The 14,428-nt window shown below is 47.4% G+C and overlaps 5 protein-coding genes across 5 annotated transcripts; 4 read left to right on the plus strand and 1 right to left on the minus strand.

Annotated features, from left to right (window-relative positions):
• Window positions 1–287: 287 nt before the first annotated feature.
• On the minus strand, window positions 288–1,210 carry K444DRAFT_490 (uncharacterized protein). Its single transcript, XM_024873191.1, has one exon. The coding sequence runs from the start codon at window positions 981–983 to the stop codon at window positions 414–416; it is 570 nt and encodes a 189-aa protein (XP_024743750.1). The 5' UTR covers window positions 984–1,210; the 3' UTR covers window positions 288–413.
• A 1,397-nt stretch (window positions 1,211–2,607) lies between these two features.
• Window positions 2,608–3,161, plus strand: K444DRAFT_578135 (uncharacterized protein; the record flags this gene model as incomplete). The annotated part of the gene is made up of 1 exon (XM_024877596.1): window positions 2,608–3,161. The coding sequence occupies exon 1, from the start codon at window positions 2,676–2,678 to the stop codon at window positions 3,159–3,161; it is 486 nt and encodes a 161-aa protein (XP_024743751.1). The 5' UTR covers window positions 2,608–2,675.
• Window positions 3,162–11,009: 7,848 nt separating this feature from the next.
• Window positions 11,010–11,896, plus strand: K444DRAFT_869 (uncharacterized protein). The gene is made up of 2 exons (XM_024888763.1): window positions 11,010–11,231; window positions 11,281–11,896. Exons 1-2 carry the CDS (start codon window positions 11,112–11,114, stop codon window positions 11,692–11,694), a joined length of 534 nt encoding a protein of 177 aa, XP_024743752.1. The 5' UTR covers window positions 11,010–11,111; the 3' UTR covers window positions 11,695–11,896.
• On the plus strand, window positions 11,897–13,526 carry K444DRAFT_902 (uncharacterized protein). The gene is made up of 4 exons (XM_024888795.1): window positions 11,897–12,454; window positions 12,517–12,560; window positions 12,619–12,751; window positions 12,817–13,526. The coding sequence occupies exons 1-4, from the start codon at window positions 12,098–12,100 to the stop codon at window positions 13,297–13,299; spliced, it is 1,017 nt and encodes a 338-aa protein (XP_024743753.1). The 5' UTR covers window positions 11,897–12,097; the 3' UTR covers window positions 13,300–13,526.
• A 36-nt stretch (window positions 13,527–13,562) lies between these two features.
• K444DRAFT_906 (uncharacterized protein) lies at window positions 13,563–14,386 on the plus strand. Its single transcript, XM_024888798.1, has 3 exons — window positions 13,563–13,688; window positions 13,784–13,829; window positions 13,879–14,386. Exons 1-3 carry the CDS (start codon window positions 13,675–13,677, stop codon window positions 14,191–14,193), a joined length of 375 nt encoding a protein of 124 aa, XP_024743754.1. The 5' UTR covers window positions 13,563–13,674; the 3' UTR covers window positions 14,194–14,386.
• Window positions 14,387–14,428: the final 42 nt, after the last annotated feature.

Here is a 14,428-nt window from a genome sequence, read left to right on the forward strand (position 1 = left end):
TGGCGGAACCGCTTGCCTTCCATTTGATTTCCCCAAAAGCTTGGCGTCGCTAGGTGTCTCGACGCCGCAAAAGCCTCTTTTGCGCCCAGAGGGAAGGGTAGCCTTCGGCTCTGGAAGACCCCGAAAAGTTGTGCAAATGGGGTCTTGGCTTGGGGGTTGCATAAATCTATCTTGTGCTCGCTGTGCTGTGCCACAGGATTTCGACGAGGAAGGCTGGCGCTTTGATGACCGAGCGCCGAGCGGAGCCTCAGAAAGGATTGAGAAGGAGGAGGCTGATGTGAGATGTACGGATGTTTCGTGAAGCTTATTATCATCAGTCTTCACAATAACCGGTTATTCACATCCAGGGCGCAACATCTGATCTAATCTCTCCACATCCATCAGCACCAAAATTCCAGGCAAAAATGCGCTGTTCAAAAACAGCTCGTCCTCTTCCCGACTGTGCCGAAATCAGCAAGCCAAACTCCCACCGCCCGCCGCCAACAGACATCAGCTCGCCATTGCAAACTCCGATGCGGAAACGCGGACTTTTGAGTGGCCTCGACTCTTGATTGCGGCGCATCCGTTTGCAGGAACGCAAACGAGTGTCGCCCGAGCTGAGGTAAAATAGACGAGGATAACACCACAAGGCTTTCGACTGCAGCCTTTCCATTCGCTAGGGAGGCTCGCGGTGTCTGGAACGAGCCGTGAATCGTGATCTCGATTCTCGACTCTGGCTGAGTGAGAATTATGTAAATTCCATATGGCGGGTTTTGTGCCGTGTGCTTGCATATCATTCGTTGTTTGGGTGGAGTTAGAGTTTTCTGGTTAAGTGAATCGAAGGCGTACAGGCGGCGGGACTTCCCTTTGCATTGGACAAGCCAACTGGTGGAGTTTTCCCTGGTGACAGACAGTGACAGCTTGGGGCCGATCAGATGTCGCTCGCTGCAAATCCCGTTTCCAGAATCCCAGGCGATGTTTGAGGTTGACGTTCTGATCGGCATTCTCTTGTAAGTTGTTTCGTCCTCACAATCTCATTTCATCTCATCTCATCTCTCACCTCTGTCTTCCCCAGCCACACATTCTCCCCTCTCGCAAACTCAAACAGCAAACGTCAAACAGAGTCGCCCCCGTCTTCCTCCTCTGGCAACAGAAGCTCACGCTGTTCATGCTCCCCACCCATCCTCGCGTCATAAGGTCGTAACAAGCTTAATTCGTGCATGGTTCCGCCCTTCAGGGCCCCAAGCCTGAGATGACGCGGCCAGCTCGCGCCAATCAATGATCGCTACAACATTTGGCACGGCCCCGTTGCAAGCGTAGCGTGGGTCCTGGGGCGCAGGTCGGAACAATCGGCGTGCCAGGGCTTCAACTCTGCGCTGTGTGGTGAGCGGAAAGTGGTGTGGGTGGAGATGATCTGATAAGGTTTTGTCAAGCCCTCATTCGTCTCTCTTTCCCTCGCTCTCTGTGTGGTCCTGATCAATGACTTATTGTTTTACTCGGCGTTGGCTTGGGTGCGTCTGAGAAGTATTAATTTGAGAGTCACAGAGATGAAGCAAGCAAGCGCCGGAGATGGGAGAGTCAAAGCAGACTTTTAGCCTTGGCGTAGCCACTGCCAAGAATTGCTCGATTAACCTTAAACTTACACGTGAGGGCAGCTGTACGAGAGCGAGTCGCTCGGCAGTTCTATCAGCTGTGAAGGTTGCTAACGGAGGTCAAAAGGGCCTTAAAATACTTGTTTGAACAGGAGTGCAGCTTCCAAATGCGGCTTTGGACGTCAAAATGATGCATCTTGGCACATGTCCTTTCGTGTTTGTGAGGTTCTGTTTGGTAAGGTTCGGATACGGTTCAAAGCGTATCTTCAGGTAGAAGGTTCCTCCAAGCGGAAGTGAGTCCACGTGAAGGGATCTCCGATTGACAGATCTCTCTGACTGTAGCAAAACGGCATAGATACAAAGGCTGAATTAGTCTGACAGGCTGGTCTGATAGTTCTGGCAGCTTGAGAATTGGAAGCTCATTCTTTCCTCGTTCATTCTCTGACTTCCCATTGGACTACGGGAACGGAAAATAGTGCAGCAAAGATGGAGCAATATCGCTGCTGGTGTTGAATTAAGATTTTTGAGATTCAGGTTCTCAGACTTAATACAGAGTCTCCTCTTTTTACTCCTCTTGCCTCTTTCCAACGTAAAATGACAAACCCTAGGCCCTCGCAAACAACCTCAAAAATCAAGGCCTCGACAAACTCCCCTACAAACTCCCCTACACCGGGCTAACCATAATCAACCTTCCCGCCTACCCCTCGAAAATCTCAATAATATGCATCCCAGCCACCGTTTCCGGAGGCGAGTACTCCGTCTACTCGGACGTCACCAATCACATCACCAAAGAGAAAATTCTATTTTCTCCCCCTCTGCTAGTCCTTGGCTAATTATCCTCCCGGGGTAGTTGGCAATGAGTACGCCGCTGCAGATTTAGTTGCAGAGTGGGATGAGGGGTGTGGATCATTGTGTTGAAACGCTTTTGAGCTTGAGGAGTACGGGGGAGATGGATGGCAGTGTTTTGAAGAGCCTCAAATATCCGATCCATGGGCTGCTCTTAATTAAGAGAGGGACATGACAGGGAGAGTCAGCTTGAAATAATGTATGTGATGATCTTTTTACATCGTGGTGTAGACTGTGGTTTAGTTATGGGATTGGCATATGCTTGGTCCCATCGAGCATGTGAATCAGGGGAAGACACCTCGCATCCTCCTGCCAGCTGTATGTAAATTCAATGCGCTGCATAGTGGATCTGAGATCTTGGAGCTGCAGAGTGTTATAAGGGAGACGCTTTGGGGTATGCGTGAGGCGAGTATCGTTTCTGAACAGAGGAATCTGGTGGCGCAGGAAGCGGACCTGGGCGATTTGACAGATGCAATAGTGAAGGAATTGGGATTGAAGAGGAGGTTGAGTGAGGTTGGCGTGAGGAGGGATATTTTTGAGAGGCTTGCAGAGGCGAGCTTGAGGGATCCATTCTTGGAGACCAATTGTGTGCCAATATCCAGGAAGGGTGAGGTGCTTGAGAGAGCTCGGGCGGTTGAGTTGGATGAACAAAAAACTTTTAGTGCGAATGATATTTGGAAATGGAGTCTTGAAGCAGCAACGCAGTTCGTGAATAGGTCTTTTCTTTGTCGTCCTCTAGGTTAGCTTAATACCTCTATATGTTGTTCTTTTCTTCCCGCCCTTCTTTAAATAAACATCTTCCTTGACATACTACGTCGAAGAGAAAGCTCAAAATCTCCAACTCAAAGCTCATCACCAAGTTATCAACGCAACCATTCACTTCACCCAACATCAACCACCAAAATCATGTCTGAGTCTAAGCCTTCTCACCCTGGGTCTTGCGACTACCAAAGAAGGGTCTATATTTTCTATAACCCTCACCCAAGTTTCTGTCGATGCATAGACTTCGAGTGTGTCGGTCATCCTACCAACTACACTCCAAGCATGTGATGCGGCTAGGGCAAGGATATCAGCCTTGATAGAAGGTGGTAGTAGGCCTATTATTAGAGCTCGCTGTTTTAAAGTATCCATTCAAAGGTCTATGTAATCACTCAGACCTACTATTTTAGGAGATTTCCCGAGACAGTGAGCTATCTTAGCTTGCAAATGATTCGTTCTTATAGAGACATTGTTGTAGAAAGCTTAGAGTCATACGGGAGAGCACAATCTACCTACATAGCTGTGCACAACGACATTCAGAACCAAGGTTTGAATTAGAATAGTGGAGGTGAATTCTGTTTTTCGTCCATGCCATGATCTTCGTCCTTCTAGCAACGATATTCGATTTATAGTAGCTACTTAAAAGCCGTTTACGTCCCACTTTCCTCTGGCTTTTCCCACTTGCAAGTCCATCATCCCAGTCTCAAAAAGTCTCAAGATCCTATGATCATAATCCACCACTCAACACCACCTGCAAAAAAACAACCACATCGAAATGAAGTATCCCACGTCCAGACATTATCCCATTATCACTCAACAACTGCGAAATCACTGCAGCCAATGTCCCAGTTGCCGTCAGAGATTTGAAGCTGAAGGGCGCCACGAACATGTGATATTTGAAATTTTGAATGCCCACTTGGCCATCAGTTCCCAGATACATCCTCCACAATAAATTGATGTGCGACTGCGAGATCCGGGCTGAACACTCCAAGCGTGTAATCACTTATAAGGTGCGGACGTTTTACGTGGGCAAGCGCAGGTGTAGCCGGTGTCCTTCTGGTTTTATCTTAGGTGGTAGAGGGAGGCAACTGAGGAGAGGCGAGCAGATATTGGGCTTAGAGAAAGGGGATGATCGGGAGCAAGTATTTCTGGCACGACAGGATGCTGAAGGAGCATGGTGTTACAGGTAGGAGGCGATATTATTTGCTTTACTATTTCCTGGTGCCAGATAGAATAACCTGTTGCTTTACGCCCTCGATCCAAGTGTTACATGAACTTCTTATCCTAATGTTTGGAGAAGATAGTAAGCAAGTATATTATTCATGATTGAGAGTAAATTATTTCATGGATTTAACGATATTGGAACTCATACACGTAGTCACAAGCCTGTAGCTAATGTACTGATATAACCTGGTAAATTGAATCATGGATCTCGGGATATTTTCTTGATTCACAGCTAACAACGGCGAATGGAATCCTTGCTTTCGTGCCATACCTCCCACTAGGTGGTCTACTTAAGGCCCTTGTCGTCTCTCAATCGCCAAATAATTCCATCTTCGGAGAATGTCAAAATGGGCTCGGAAAGCTCAAGTTATTTCTATCAGAAGTCTCAGCTCAACATTGCTTGCAGCCAGAACTACAATCCAGCCTAACCTCAGCAAAATCGCTATGTCAGATCACTACTTACTCTATGTCTGCGAAAAGCTGGGCGACCAATGCCCTTCATGATGCAAGACGCTTCAAGTTGACAAAGAATGCCGCTAATGCTTAAAGCAGAGCACTTACATCTCACCAATCAATGCCCACGCGGCCATCACAGCCCTCAACGTCGTACGGTGGCTGCAGGGGGGAGGACCACTCTGACCACCCGCAGCATAGAATACTTTATAAGTCGCTGACTGTTTACTTGAATGAATGTAGGGGAGCTTCATATCCCAGCTTTTGAACATCGGCAAATAATATGAGAGACTGAGGATACCGCGTTGGTTTAGTATACTCCGGGATTTGAACAGACTTTTCACTTGAATAATCCGTTTTACAAAATCCATTTAGTCTTATGTGTGAGTTTATGACCTTTAGTAAAGTTTTGAAAATATGTTTGATTCAACAGGTTACATATGCATGATTCAATGAGAATGACACATGAGATATTTTGGCATGTGTAAATCTACGAAATTACCAGTACTCCGCTATTGATTCGGCCAAAGCAGTCTGAAACAATGATCGTTAGTTATCACCGACTTACTGATTACTATCATTCCTTCCGCATCACATCTATATAAATTATCTTATCTCCTTTCCTATAATAACACAAAAAATATCCCAAGATCAAGAATCCGCACATTTCACGAAATGTCCCCGACAATCCTATGCAGCTCCAGTTCTCACACAACACGAGAGCTCATCAAACAACCGGTCATGTCTGTTTCAGATCACAAGGAGAAGACTGAATATCTCAAATACACCTGCAATAAATCCAATTGCACAGCTTATAGTAGGTGTGCCGAATGTCAAGAAGAGGAAGAACGCGGCTTCATCTATCAAGGCGGGGACCATCTGTATTACAGTTGAGCTGGACTTTAAAGAGGCTTTCACAGGCTGGGAGAGAACGATTACCAACATTAAGAAGAAGCTAATCATTATCGAGAACGAAGGTACCATGCAGCATGGTCCGAAATCCGTCTCTCCGAACTGTGGCATGCCCCAAGGGAGAACCCCGATACAGTAGTAACTTTATCCTTACCTATCATGTGAAATTTCCGATGAGCTTGATGCCAAAGCAAAGGGAACATTTGAAAAGGATTTTTTAGTCATTTAAATGGTTACTTGCAGAGATTGACAACCGCACCCACATCAGAACACCATCCGAACGCGCGTAGCAGATCGAGCATTCTACATTTGAATGAAAGCCCCTGGTGCGAATAGTCCGAGAACGCCCCCTTCCGTGCTTCGATGACCCATATAAACATGGATACGGGCCACGGCTTGGAGAATATGGTATTGTTGAAGTTGGCACTAGAGCAAGGCGGCAAGGTGAAGATGGCTCGAAGCCGGGCGGGACATTAGGGGTTCGAAGGAGAGAAACCCAAGGGGGACTATGCAGGTGGCAAGGATCGTATTAGTGACTGGGCCGAGACCAAAGACTATTGCTTCTAAAATGCGTTCCAAGGACATGCACAAGGCGGAAGTCTTTCGGACTGATCCTCTGCCCGAGTAACACGACTTTTTTCATCTACTTGACTTCAAAGAACTCCGAACAAGACACTCATGGGACGTTCCGGAGCAGATAGAAATGAAAAATGCAGGATTTCTGTTCCAGTTATTCCAACGCACTTCATCCCTTAACGCTATAGCAAAGCATCGTAATTATTTTTCGAAAGTTCTTGTTTCCCGCTCCCACTCCTATCTCACTCGCGTAATCTAAGCGAGACCCAGCTGAATAAACACAACGAGTCAATGTCCTCATTTCCACCCCTCAGTCATCTACGTTCTCTCACTGCAGCGTGCTTCCCTTTGCTATTCACCCGACTTTCCCAACACAATCATCCATCCCTGGCCTCGCTTGAGCAAGACCAACACTTGCTCACAGTCACTCGTGTTTCAAAGGTGACCGGAACCAGCATCATGTGTCTATGGTATGGCTTTAGACATCGACATTTGCCTGCGTTATGAGCCCTAAAGGATTTGAGGGGTCAGAAGATACTTTACAGGGACAGACTGCTTTTGGAAACCTGAGACAATAATTTCGAAGGGTGGGGAAGAGTGGTGAGAAAATCAAGCGCAGGAAAGGAATGGATTTTCCCACCACGACATACAGTATTTGACCACATGCGCAGATATCTTTGATATGTAAGTGAGGCTTGGGTGCTGCTGGGCTCTGAACGGGCGTCGTCTCCGTCTCAAGATGGGTGGAACGCTGGCAGGTTGGTGAGTGTTCCATACCTGTGAGCAGTCGCTCGAATTTGCATTTCTCGCAGTTTTCGCAATCAAAGCCGTCTCTGTCGACGATAGCTTCTGTGGTTGCGATGCTACTGGGGTCATTGTGGGGTTTTCTGCCTTCGACCTCGTACGTTGGCAGCTTATCCATGGTGATGAAGATATTTGCGTTGTGAACAAAAAGGAAGGCGGTGATGTGATGTCAAGGAGGTTTTCAAGAGAAGGCAATGGCGATAAAAGCGTGCAGAGTGAATCAGGTTGTGATTTGAAGCTCCGAAGTTGCAAATTTGAGTTACTTAGGAAGGCGCAGACAGTCAAGCTTTTGCATAATCTGAAAGACTGAATGTGCCATCTATTCCTTGAACACCAAAAGTGTCCCATAGCCTTGTGCTCTCTAATTCTCTATGATATCTGTCTGGACTTTCCCAGTCTGTCTCAGTTTTCTCCTTCAACGCAACAGATACACACTATTATTCCTCGAAACCATCAGGAAACGAACAGACGACAAATATCTTTACCTCAATCCAAATATGAATACGAGCCGCCAACTGGCAATGGGTCGTACACTCGCTACAAGGAGAGCCACGATGACAACTGTGAATGCCCCGAGTGAAGCGATGGGCAAATGAAGATGACATACAACTCCTTGGTTAGCGAGAGAGAGATTAAGTTTCCAAGCACTCTATCAGATACTATCCAAATTTTTAGTTTTAAACACTATAATAACTCGAGGCTTGAGGATTGCTGAATTAACAGTTCGAAGGTGAATTATCGGGATATCGTATATTGGTATACATGCATAAATCATCTAAGAGGAGAAGCGGGGAAAGACGTAAGAGTAGTATGATTCAGATAGAAGCCGATAAGTTATGATTAACGACTGTAGATGATTCAGCCTGCTGTCCGTGGTCTGCCCTGTTTGCTTACTCAACAGATTCTCAACCCCAGGATATGGGCAAATTGTTGAGAGAAGATGCTATGTGAAATCAAGTTATTCGTTGAGCTGGAAAAGGGTGATGGCGTGGCTAGCGGATACGAGCTGTTCCCTGTAATACATCCAATACCCCACCATCACAGTTCAACACTTCCATCGTGGACTCAAGATGCCCAATCTTTACTCCACATGCGGCCATGATTGCTGCGCGGGAGATTGTTTGATAAGGTTGCAGGTATGTCATTGCAACATGTTGTCGACTTGACAGGGCGTGAAGGTGGGGGTTCGAGTGTTTTAGCGTTCCAAATCTGATGCGGGGTCGTGGGGAAGGGCCAAGGTCTGGGATGACGGAAGAATTGCCTCGCCTCCGATTCAAGATTTGAAATGGTAATTCCCCTCTACCAATCAATCGGCAACGAAGCTCAGAAGCTTTTGATATTGCGACGGAGTGAGGAATGTGTAATAGGTCACGTGACTACATACAAGCGTGGCCACTTGGAAGCGTTCAACATCCCGGACTTGATAGAATGTGAGATTAGAGGGTTATGTAGCAACCTGATTTGAAATGTCCATCTGTGGTAGTTTGAGAACAACAAAAGGAAGGCTTGTGCATCGAAACACAGTGTTTCTGTAGTCAACGGAGGAGGATGAACGAAAAGTGTAAAAGGAATAGAAAATTGTGAGAAGATTTGACTCGTGCCAAGATATCCGTTCGCCTGTATCTCACCTAGTCCGTAATTATAGGTGGTGGTAGTTTTGCTGTGGGGTTGTATTACCCTTCCACTTGATTTCATCCAACGTAACCCGCAATAGTTGCGTGCAAAACGTTACATATATTGGGGTATGACTCGAGGTTACAGAGGTACTGATGACTAACGTCACAAGAGCACTTCCATGTTCAAATGACCAGTTCCGAAGCAGTGTAGAAGTGAAGAAATCTCCTGTTCATTCCCGGGATAACAATTTAAAATTGAGAGATTGAGAGCCACCACGGTCAAAGTTTGCAATTGCACTTCAGAGAGGTCTCGTGAGACCCGCAAATTAATTCTCATACATGAAATGAAGCCGCTGTAGAGGGTGATCCGGTCGCTGAACTTGATCGCGCCATTGTTAAACCTCTTGTCTGTCCCAAACAATCCCAAACAATATTTTGACGGGAGGGACAACTTTGCCACTTTCTCCCAAAAGTCATGAGGCCCAGAGTCCAGAATAAGGACCGAGCAGAGCATTCAATTCAGTGAATGAAGTGGGGGAAAAGCTTTTTGCGATGTGAAGGAGGAATTTCTATGTGATGAGGCGGACTGAAAAAAATACAAGGATATTTCAACAATGCATGCATGGCTGAGTCAACCTGGTCTCGAGAGCATTTAATCTCCTTCATGCAAGTGAGAAGGAGTCCTCCAAATTGATATTCTCTCCGAGGTCGGCTGTTTCGAGTTGCGATTGAAGGTATTTCCCCCTTGCTCTAATACGGTGACCACAGTAATTCTACCTTTTCCATGAGGAAACTGAAATAGATTCTTATTTAAATTGGATCAGCAGGAGGGTAAATCAGAAGGTGCTGCCGGCTCCCGTAGTAGTACCACGTTGATTACCAGGCCTTGGTATCGCTGAAGCGTTGAGGTTGAGGGGCCTAAAATGTCCTTGCAGCTAGTAACTCCCCTGTTACATGCAGGTACTAGATACTTTTGGCTCGTGTGATGTTCATGGAGTTTCCTGCATACTCTTCAAGCCCGCAGCTCACTCAAAAGTGACTTCTCACTGAAGGATCCACAAGGATGAGCCCACGAGCACCCAGTTTCTCCGACATGACGGGACTTGGTAAAGGGCAGAGCGTAACGCACCGAATCAGGGAAGAACCTGCGGAAAGGGAGCCTTTTGGCACGTTGACGAAGCATTTCTGGCCAACCCTAAGTTTCAACAGCCCGTGACGCACGCATGGGGCCGTACTGCAGCCCTTGAGAGAAAACGCACACCGCCCTCACGGCCCCCAATTGCAAAAGGCACCCTCGCCCTTCTCTACAGCACGTCGTTTTCGCGATCACTACGTTTGTACGCAAGATGAAAAGAAGCAAGTCAAACTTCTCAGGCTTCACGTGATGAATTTGATCAACCTCAGGAAAGTCTCGCGGGATGTTGGACCCCTGGAAACTGCCAGAGTGGGGGGGATCTTTTTGGCGTTGGTGTGGGGTTGATTTAGGTCTTGGGGGCGTTGGAGGCTGGAGACAGACGTGGCGGTCAGCAAATGCATGATGGGCTGGATAACTTGCTGTTGTCCGACATGCAAAGGAGAGGAGGAAAAGGCGTACTCGAGGTCGTAGCCATTATTTCTCTTCCTGCCTAGAATCACAGCATTCTTTGGCGTTTTGTTGATCCTCTCAGTGGAAGGGTCAAGTAAAAGATTCAGTAACCCCCTTGCAGAACCTTAAAATTGTTCTGGAACCAACGGCGGCCTTCCGGAAATGCTGACATTATTGTCAGGGCTTACGCCGGCCTTCCGACCGTGGAGAGCTGCTCTCCGCGGCCGGTCCTTGCAAGCTCGCCACTAGAGAGACAACGTCTTGTGCATCGTCACTTGCATCGTCACTTGCATCGCATCGAACTGGACCCGATTAAGAAGACATACTCCACGGCCCCTTTGTATCCCCAAAGTCGAGATACACCCGCTGGCCTGGTCCAGCCAATGGTTCAAGGGGAGCAAATGCCATGGTACGGTGTGCGAAGCTACGGGCTCGCAGCCGCTGAGACAAAACATTGGCCAATTTCGCCACCGATCCAGGAAGGACACGGATATTGATTTTTTTCCTTGACATCAAGAAACCGCATTCCGACTTCTCCTTGTCGCCAGCGTCCTCCGCCATCCTGTAACCCCCGAATTGTGTCCGCTCGTTCCGCTTGTCGGAGTTGAGGTCTTATACTTACCTCGTCGCATTTCCTATCTAGCTGGGCGTGGGCGCTTTCAAGGCATCAATCTTTTCGTCACAGCTGTAAGACGATGTCGGGCGGTCTCCACACCAATTATCAAGTCAAGAGGGAGGATAAAAAGCCTTGCGGGTTCGCTATTAATGTCATCCAATGGAAGTGGCGCGTGGATTGGGCCTCATCAGCGCGAGCTTTTTGGGCAGAATGGGACTCCTGCATTCGAGCCCGACCCTTCTTCATGTAACCCAAACCCATACCAACTGGTCTGTCCGCCTCACTTTTGAATTGACGTGCGATGCTAACCGGTACTAGGGGCCGAAGCGAAGATACGTGTATATATGGCAATGCGTGAGTTACTGCCCGATGGCACAGCCCTATTTCATCGAACCTAACGAACGCCCGAATAGTGTGCATGCGGATGCTCAGGCATCAATATCATGGTCACTACGTGTCCGGAATGCGGTGTCCCAAGGTGCGCATATTGCCATACAACAAAAGTGCAACTGCGGTAGGATCGAGGATTGGATATATATTGTCATGGGATGCCCTCAGACCCTCGGGTTGCCTTGTCGAAGAGGATCTAGCTTGGTCGCCTTGTTGGGCTCCATTTGCAAGGCTGGAGACGTGGAGAGTTGCTGTCGAGCGAAATGGATGGTTTTCATATGTTCAGAGATGCCGGCGTCCTCAAAAGTTACGGGTTTGGCCGGTCCAAAATGTACGATATGAAAAAGACGGTGTGTAGTTCTACTACCCTAATATGACTCAATAATGCTGCTACTACCAGGACCCTCAGCCCCTATGGCGAAGCTTCATATTTTCAATGACAACCTTCTCCCCTTATTATTTCTCCTTGAACAACATTCAAACTCTTCTCTCCACACCGCTCTCGATAGCTCGAATATGTCACCAGCGATAACGACCATCGAATGTTCGACTTTACCCATGCAATCGACTTGCACCTTTTAATCAGCCTCTTTCGATTGGCTCATAAAGCATTAAAAGAAAGCTCCTAGCACCACGACGGTGGTACAGGACGTAGGAATAGATAGGAAGACATACATCCGGAGGCCTTTGTTTTTGGCTTTAGAACTATACAAGTTACCTACGTCCTGTACCACCGCAAACAGCTATGTCCAGTATTTACCGCAGCTGCTATGCGAAGCATTGGGATCTAGCCTGTTTAACCGACCGCAATTTCAACGATGACTGGACTCGCTCCTTTGTGGATCTGAAAAGAAAGCTCGGTGCAGCCGGCGAGGGGATTGAGCTCTTTTTGGAGGATGTTCAAGGCTTTGGTCTTGATGACAAGTTCGAGGAGCTGAAGGCCTTGGCTGCAACAGTGTCTTTGGACGATTTGCAACAAGGAGTAGGACCTGCAGGCCAACGCCCTAGCGCCTGGCTTGATGAGAGAAGTCTTACGTCTGGAACGAGGGAGCACAAAAATCCTTTGACTGCGACCCGACTTTACAATCATCTGAAAATACCTGTACGTAAAGCCTTTTCATCCTCCCTCGAGTGGATATCAACCATTGACCAAACGGGAATTAGCGTATTGGGAGTAAATTTGCACCGGATGTCCAGAGACGTTTAGTGTGAGTGCACGAGCACATCCCCTCTCAAATAACAACTCGTTGCTGAATATATGTACAGATACATTAAAAACCTGGATGCCGCGTATATGCTTGCTCTGGCAGAAACAGTCGCAAACCACGAAGTGCTGTTGTTGAGAGATGCTCTATGGAAGCACTTCGACCGTCAGACGTGGCTCAATGTCAATTTTCCTGTAAGTAACCACACACTTCGAAGGTTTCCTGCTGCCTGTCTGGGTGCTGACGTATGGCCCTGCAGACCAACACCTACAGCATATTCCAACTGGAGTTCCATCTGAACTACTTCACTTTCGGAACAGCGCCAGCAGATAATGAAGCCGACCACAGAGCTGCGGCCAGCAACCCGAAATGGACCGACCTGTCGTTCTTGGAAATAGAAACTCCGAAGGCACCAGAAGGGAGGAAGCACGGCATATTCGAAGCGCATTTCACGCTGGTCATATGTGGTACTCACGAAGGTCAATGGGATGCATATGCTTTTGACGACAATGAGTTCGAAGGGGAGGATTTGTACGAGAAGCTTTCAGCCTGCGAGGCCTTTCACCCAGACCCAATTGCATCTTGCCTCCTGTCAGACAATGATACAGACGCCGATCTCCCAATTTGGAACCCACGGGAATACTTTCTCAAAGTTGTGGCAAACAGAACTGCTGCGGCGTCCGAGGCATGGGATTCCTTGATAAGAGCAACTGAGCGCAGCATCAGGAAGCACGTAAGTTGATAATCTCATGATCCTTAATCTTCTTTTTCGACAACTTTCGTAACTAACAGCTGCGATAGAGATCTCAACACCCCTCAACGTTGTCACAACATGATGGAAAGAAAAGAGATCGCAGCGAGACTGCCAAAACTTTCGACTGGACGCGGCAAACCAAAGAGCACGTCGACCGACTACGAACAGATCTCTCGGAAACAATCAAGTATTGGAAGGATTTCAATGATCTCAACGGAGACATCGACTACTTCACGGACGTCAATGATCCGCCTAATGAATTTCAGAACCGGGTTAATCCGTTACTCTGCCAGATCAAAGAAACTTTCCAGAAACTTGAAAGGTTTCAACGGATCTTGAATGGCCTGAGTGTGGTATGCAAAGATGCTGAAAATGCTGTAAGTTGTTACCATACACCACCCTCTTCTTGCCATCTTCAGGAGAACACTGGCTGACAAAGTTAGCTCCAACTCCGATTGACTCTTGAGAGCAGTGAAGCAACAAAATCTAGCGGCGCAATTGCCGACTTTACGACATTTGTATGGTTGTTGGGTACCCTTCCGCATCTAACATGCTAACTATTTTCAGGTTCTGTTTCCTATAGCGGTCGCTGCTGCCTGCCTGCAGTTTTCCCCGACCATGATGCCATTGCCACCAGGACCGGCAGTGCTTATTTTGACCGCAGTATTTATTGTTACAATAAAGACGCTGCACGCCATCTTTGGTGCACTCCCTGGAATTGCTTGGTGGTGGAGTAAAATTAAGACGCCTGTGAAGGCAATGAAGTTGGAGGGGGTGGGGAACCCTCTCTGTATTGGCCCTTTGAGCAGCCCCACGCGAAAACACCCCAGCGATATTGACAGAACGGCGCTGGACGTCGAAATGGGTCCAGTCCCAGGTTGAGGATTGCATACTTCAACATTGCTTTCTATGTTTTTTTTTTTTCGGGCGCTACAGTATATATACCCCCAGTTCTCAAATCATGTAATTGCACTAAGTCATGCTACCTGAAATCGCGAAATAATTCATTCGAAATGCTTGGTTCGAAGTGAAGTTATGGTATAGAGAAGCAATCTTTCTGCATAGCAGGCCGGAGCTTATACCTTGCTCTTCCCATTTCACCGAATGAACTTGCAGT

This window comes from Hyaloscypha bicolor, assembly GCF_002865645.1.
Source record: "Hyaloscypha bicolor E unplaced genomic scaffold K444scaffold_10, whole genome shotgun sequence".
In the NCBI taxonomy this organism is placed as follows: domain Eukaryota; kingdom Fungi; phylum Ascomycota; class Leotiomycetes; order Helotiales; family Hyaloscyphaceae; genus Hyaloscypha; species Hyaloscypha bicolor.

What these genes read in the sequence shown, in the direction of transcription:
- K444DRAFT_902 (XM_024888795.1), top strand. Translation starts at nt 12,098, where the DNA reads ATGTCCAGTATTTACCGCAGCTGCTATGCGAAGCATTGGGATCTAGCC. An exon ending in ACAATCATCTGAAAATACCT is followed by an intron (nt 12,455 to 12,516) that starts GTACGTAAAGCC and finishes AACGGGAATTAG; the next exon opens with CGTATTGGGAGTAAATTTGC. An exon ending in GATGTCCAGAGACGTTTAGT is followed by an intron (nt 12,561 to 12,618) that starts GTGAGTGCACGA and finishes ATATATGTACAG; the next exon opens with ATACATTAAAAACCTGGATG.
- K444DRAFT_869 (XM_024888763.1), top strand. Translation starts at nt 11,112, where the DNA reads ATGTCATCCAATGGAAGTGGCGCGTGGATTGGGCCTCATCAGCGCGAG. An exon ending in ACCCAAACCCATACCAACTG is followed by an intron (nt 11,232 to 11,280) that starts GTCTGTCCGCCT and finishes AACCGGTACTAG; the next exon opens with GGGCCGAAGCGAAGATACGT.
- K444DRAFT_906 (XM_024888798.1), top strand. An exon ending in TTGCCGACTTTACGACATTT is followed by an intron (nt 13,830 to 13,878) that starts GTATGGTTGTTG and finishes AACTATTTTCAG; the next exon opens with GTTCTGTTTCCTATAGCGGT.
- K444DRAFT_490 (XM_024873191.1), bottom strand. Translation starts at nt 983, where the DNA reads ATGCCGATCAGAACGTCAACCTCAAACATCGCCTGGGATTCTGGAAAC.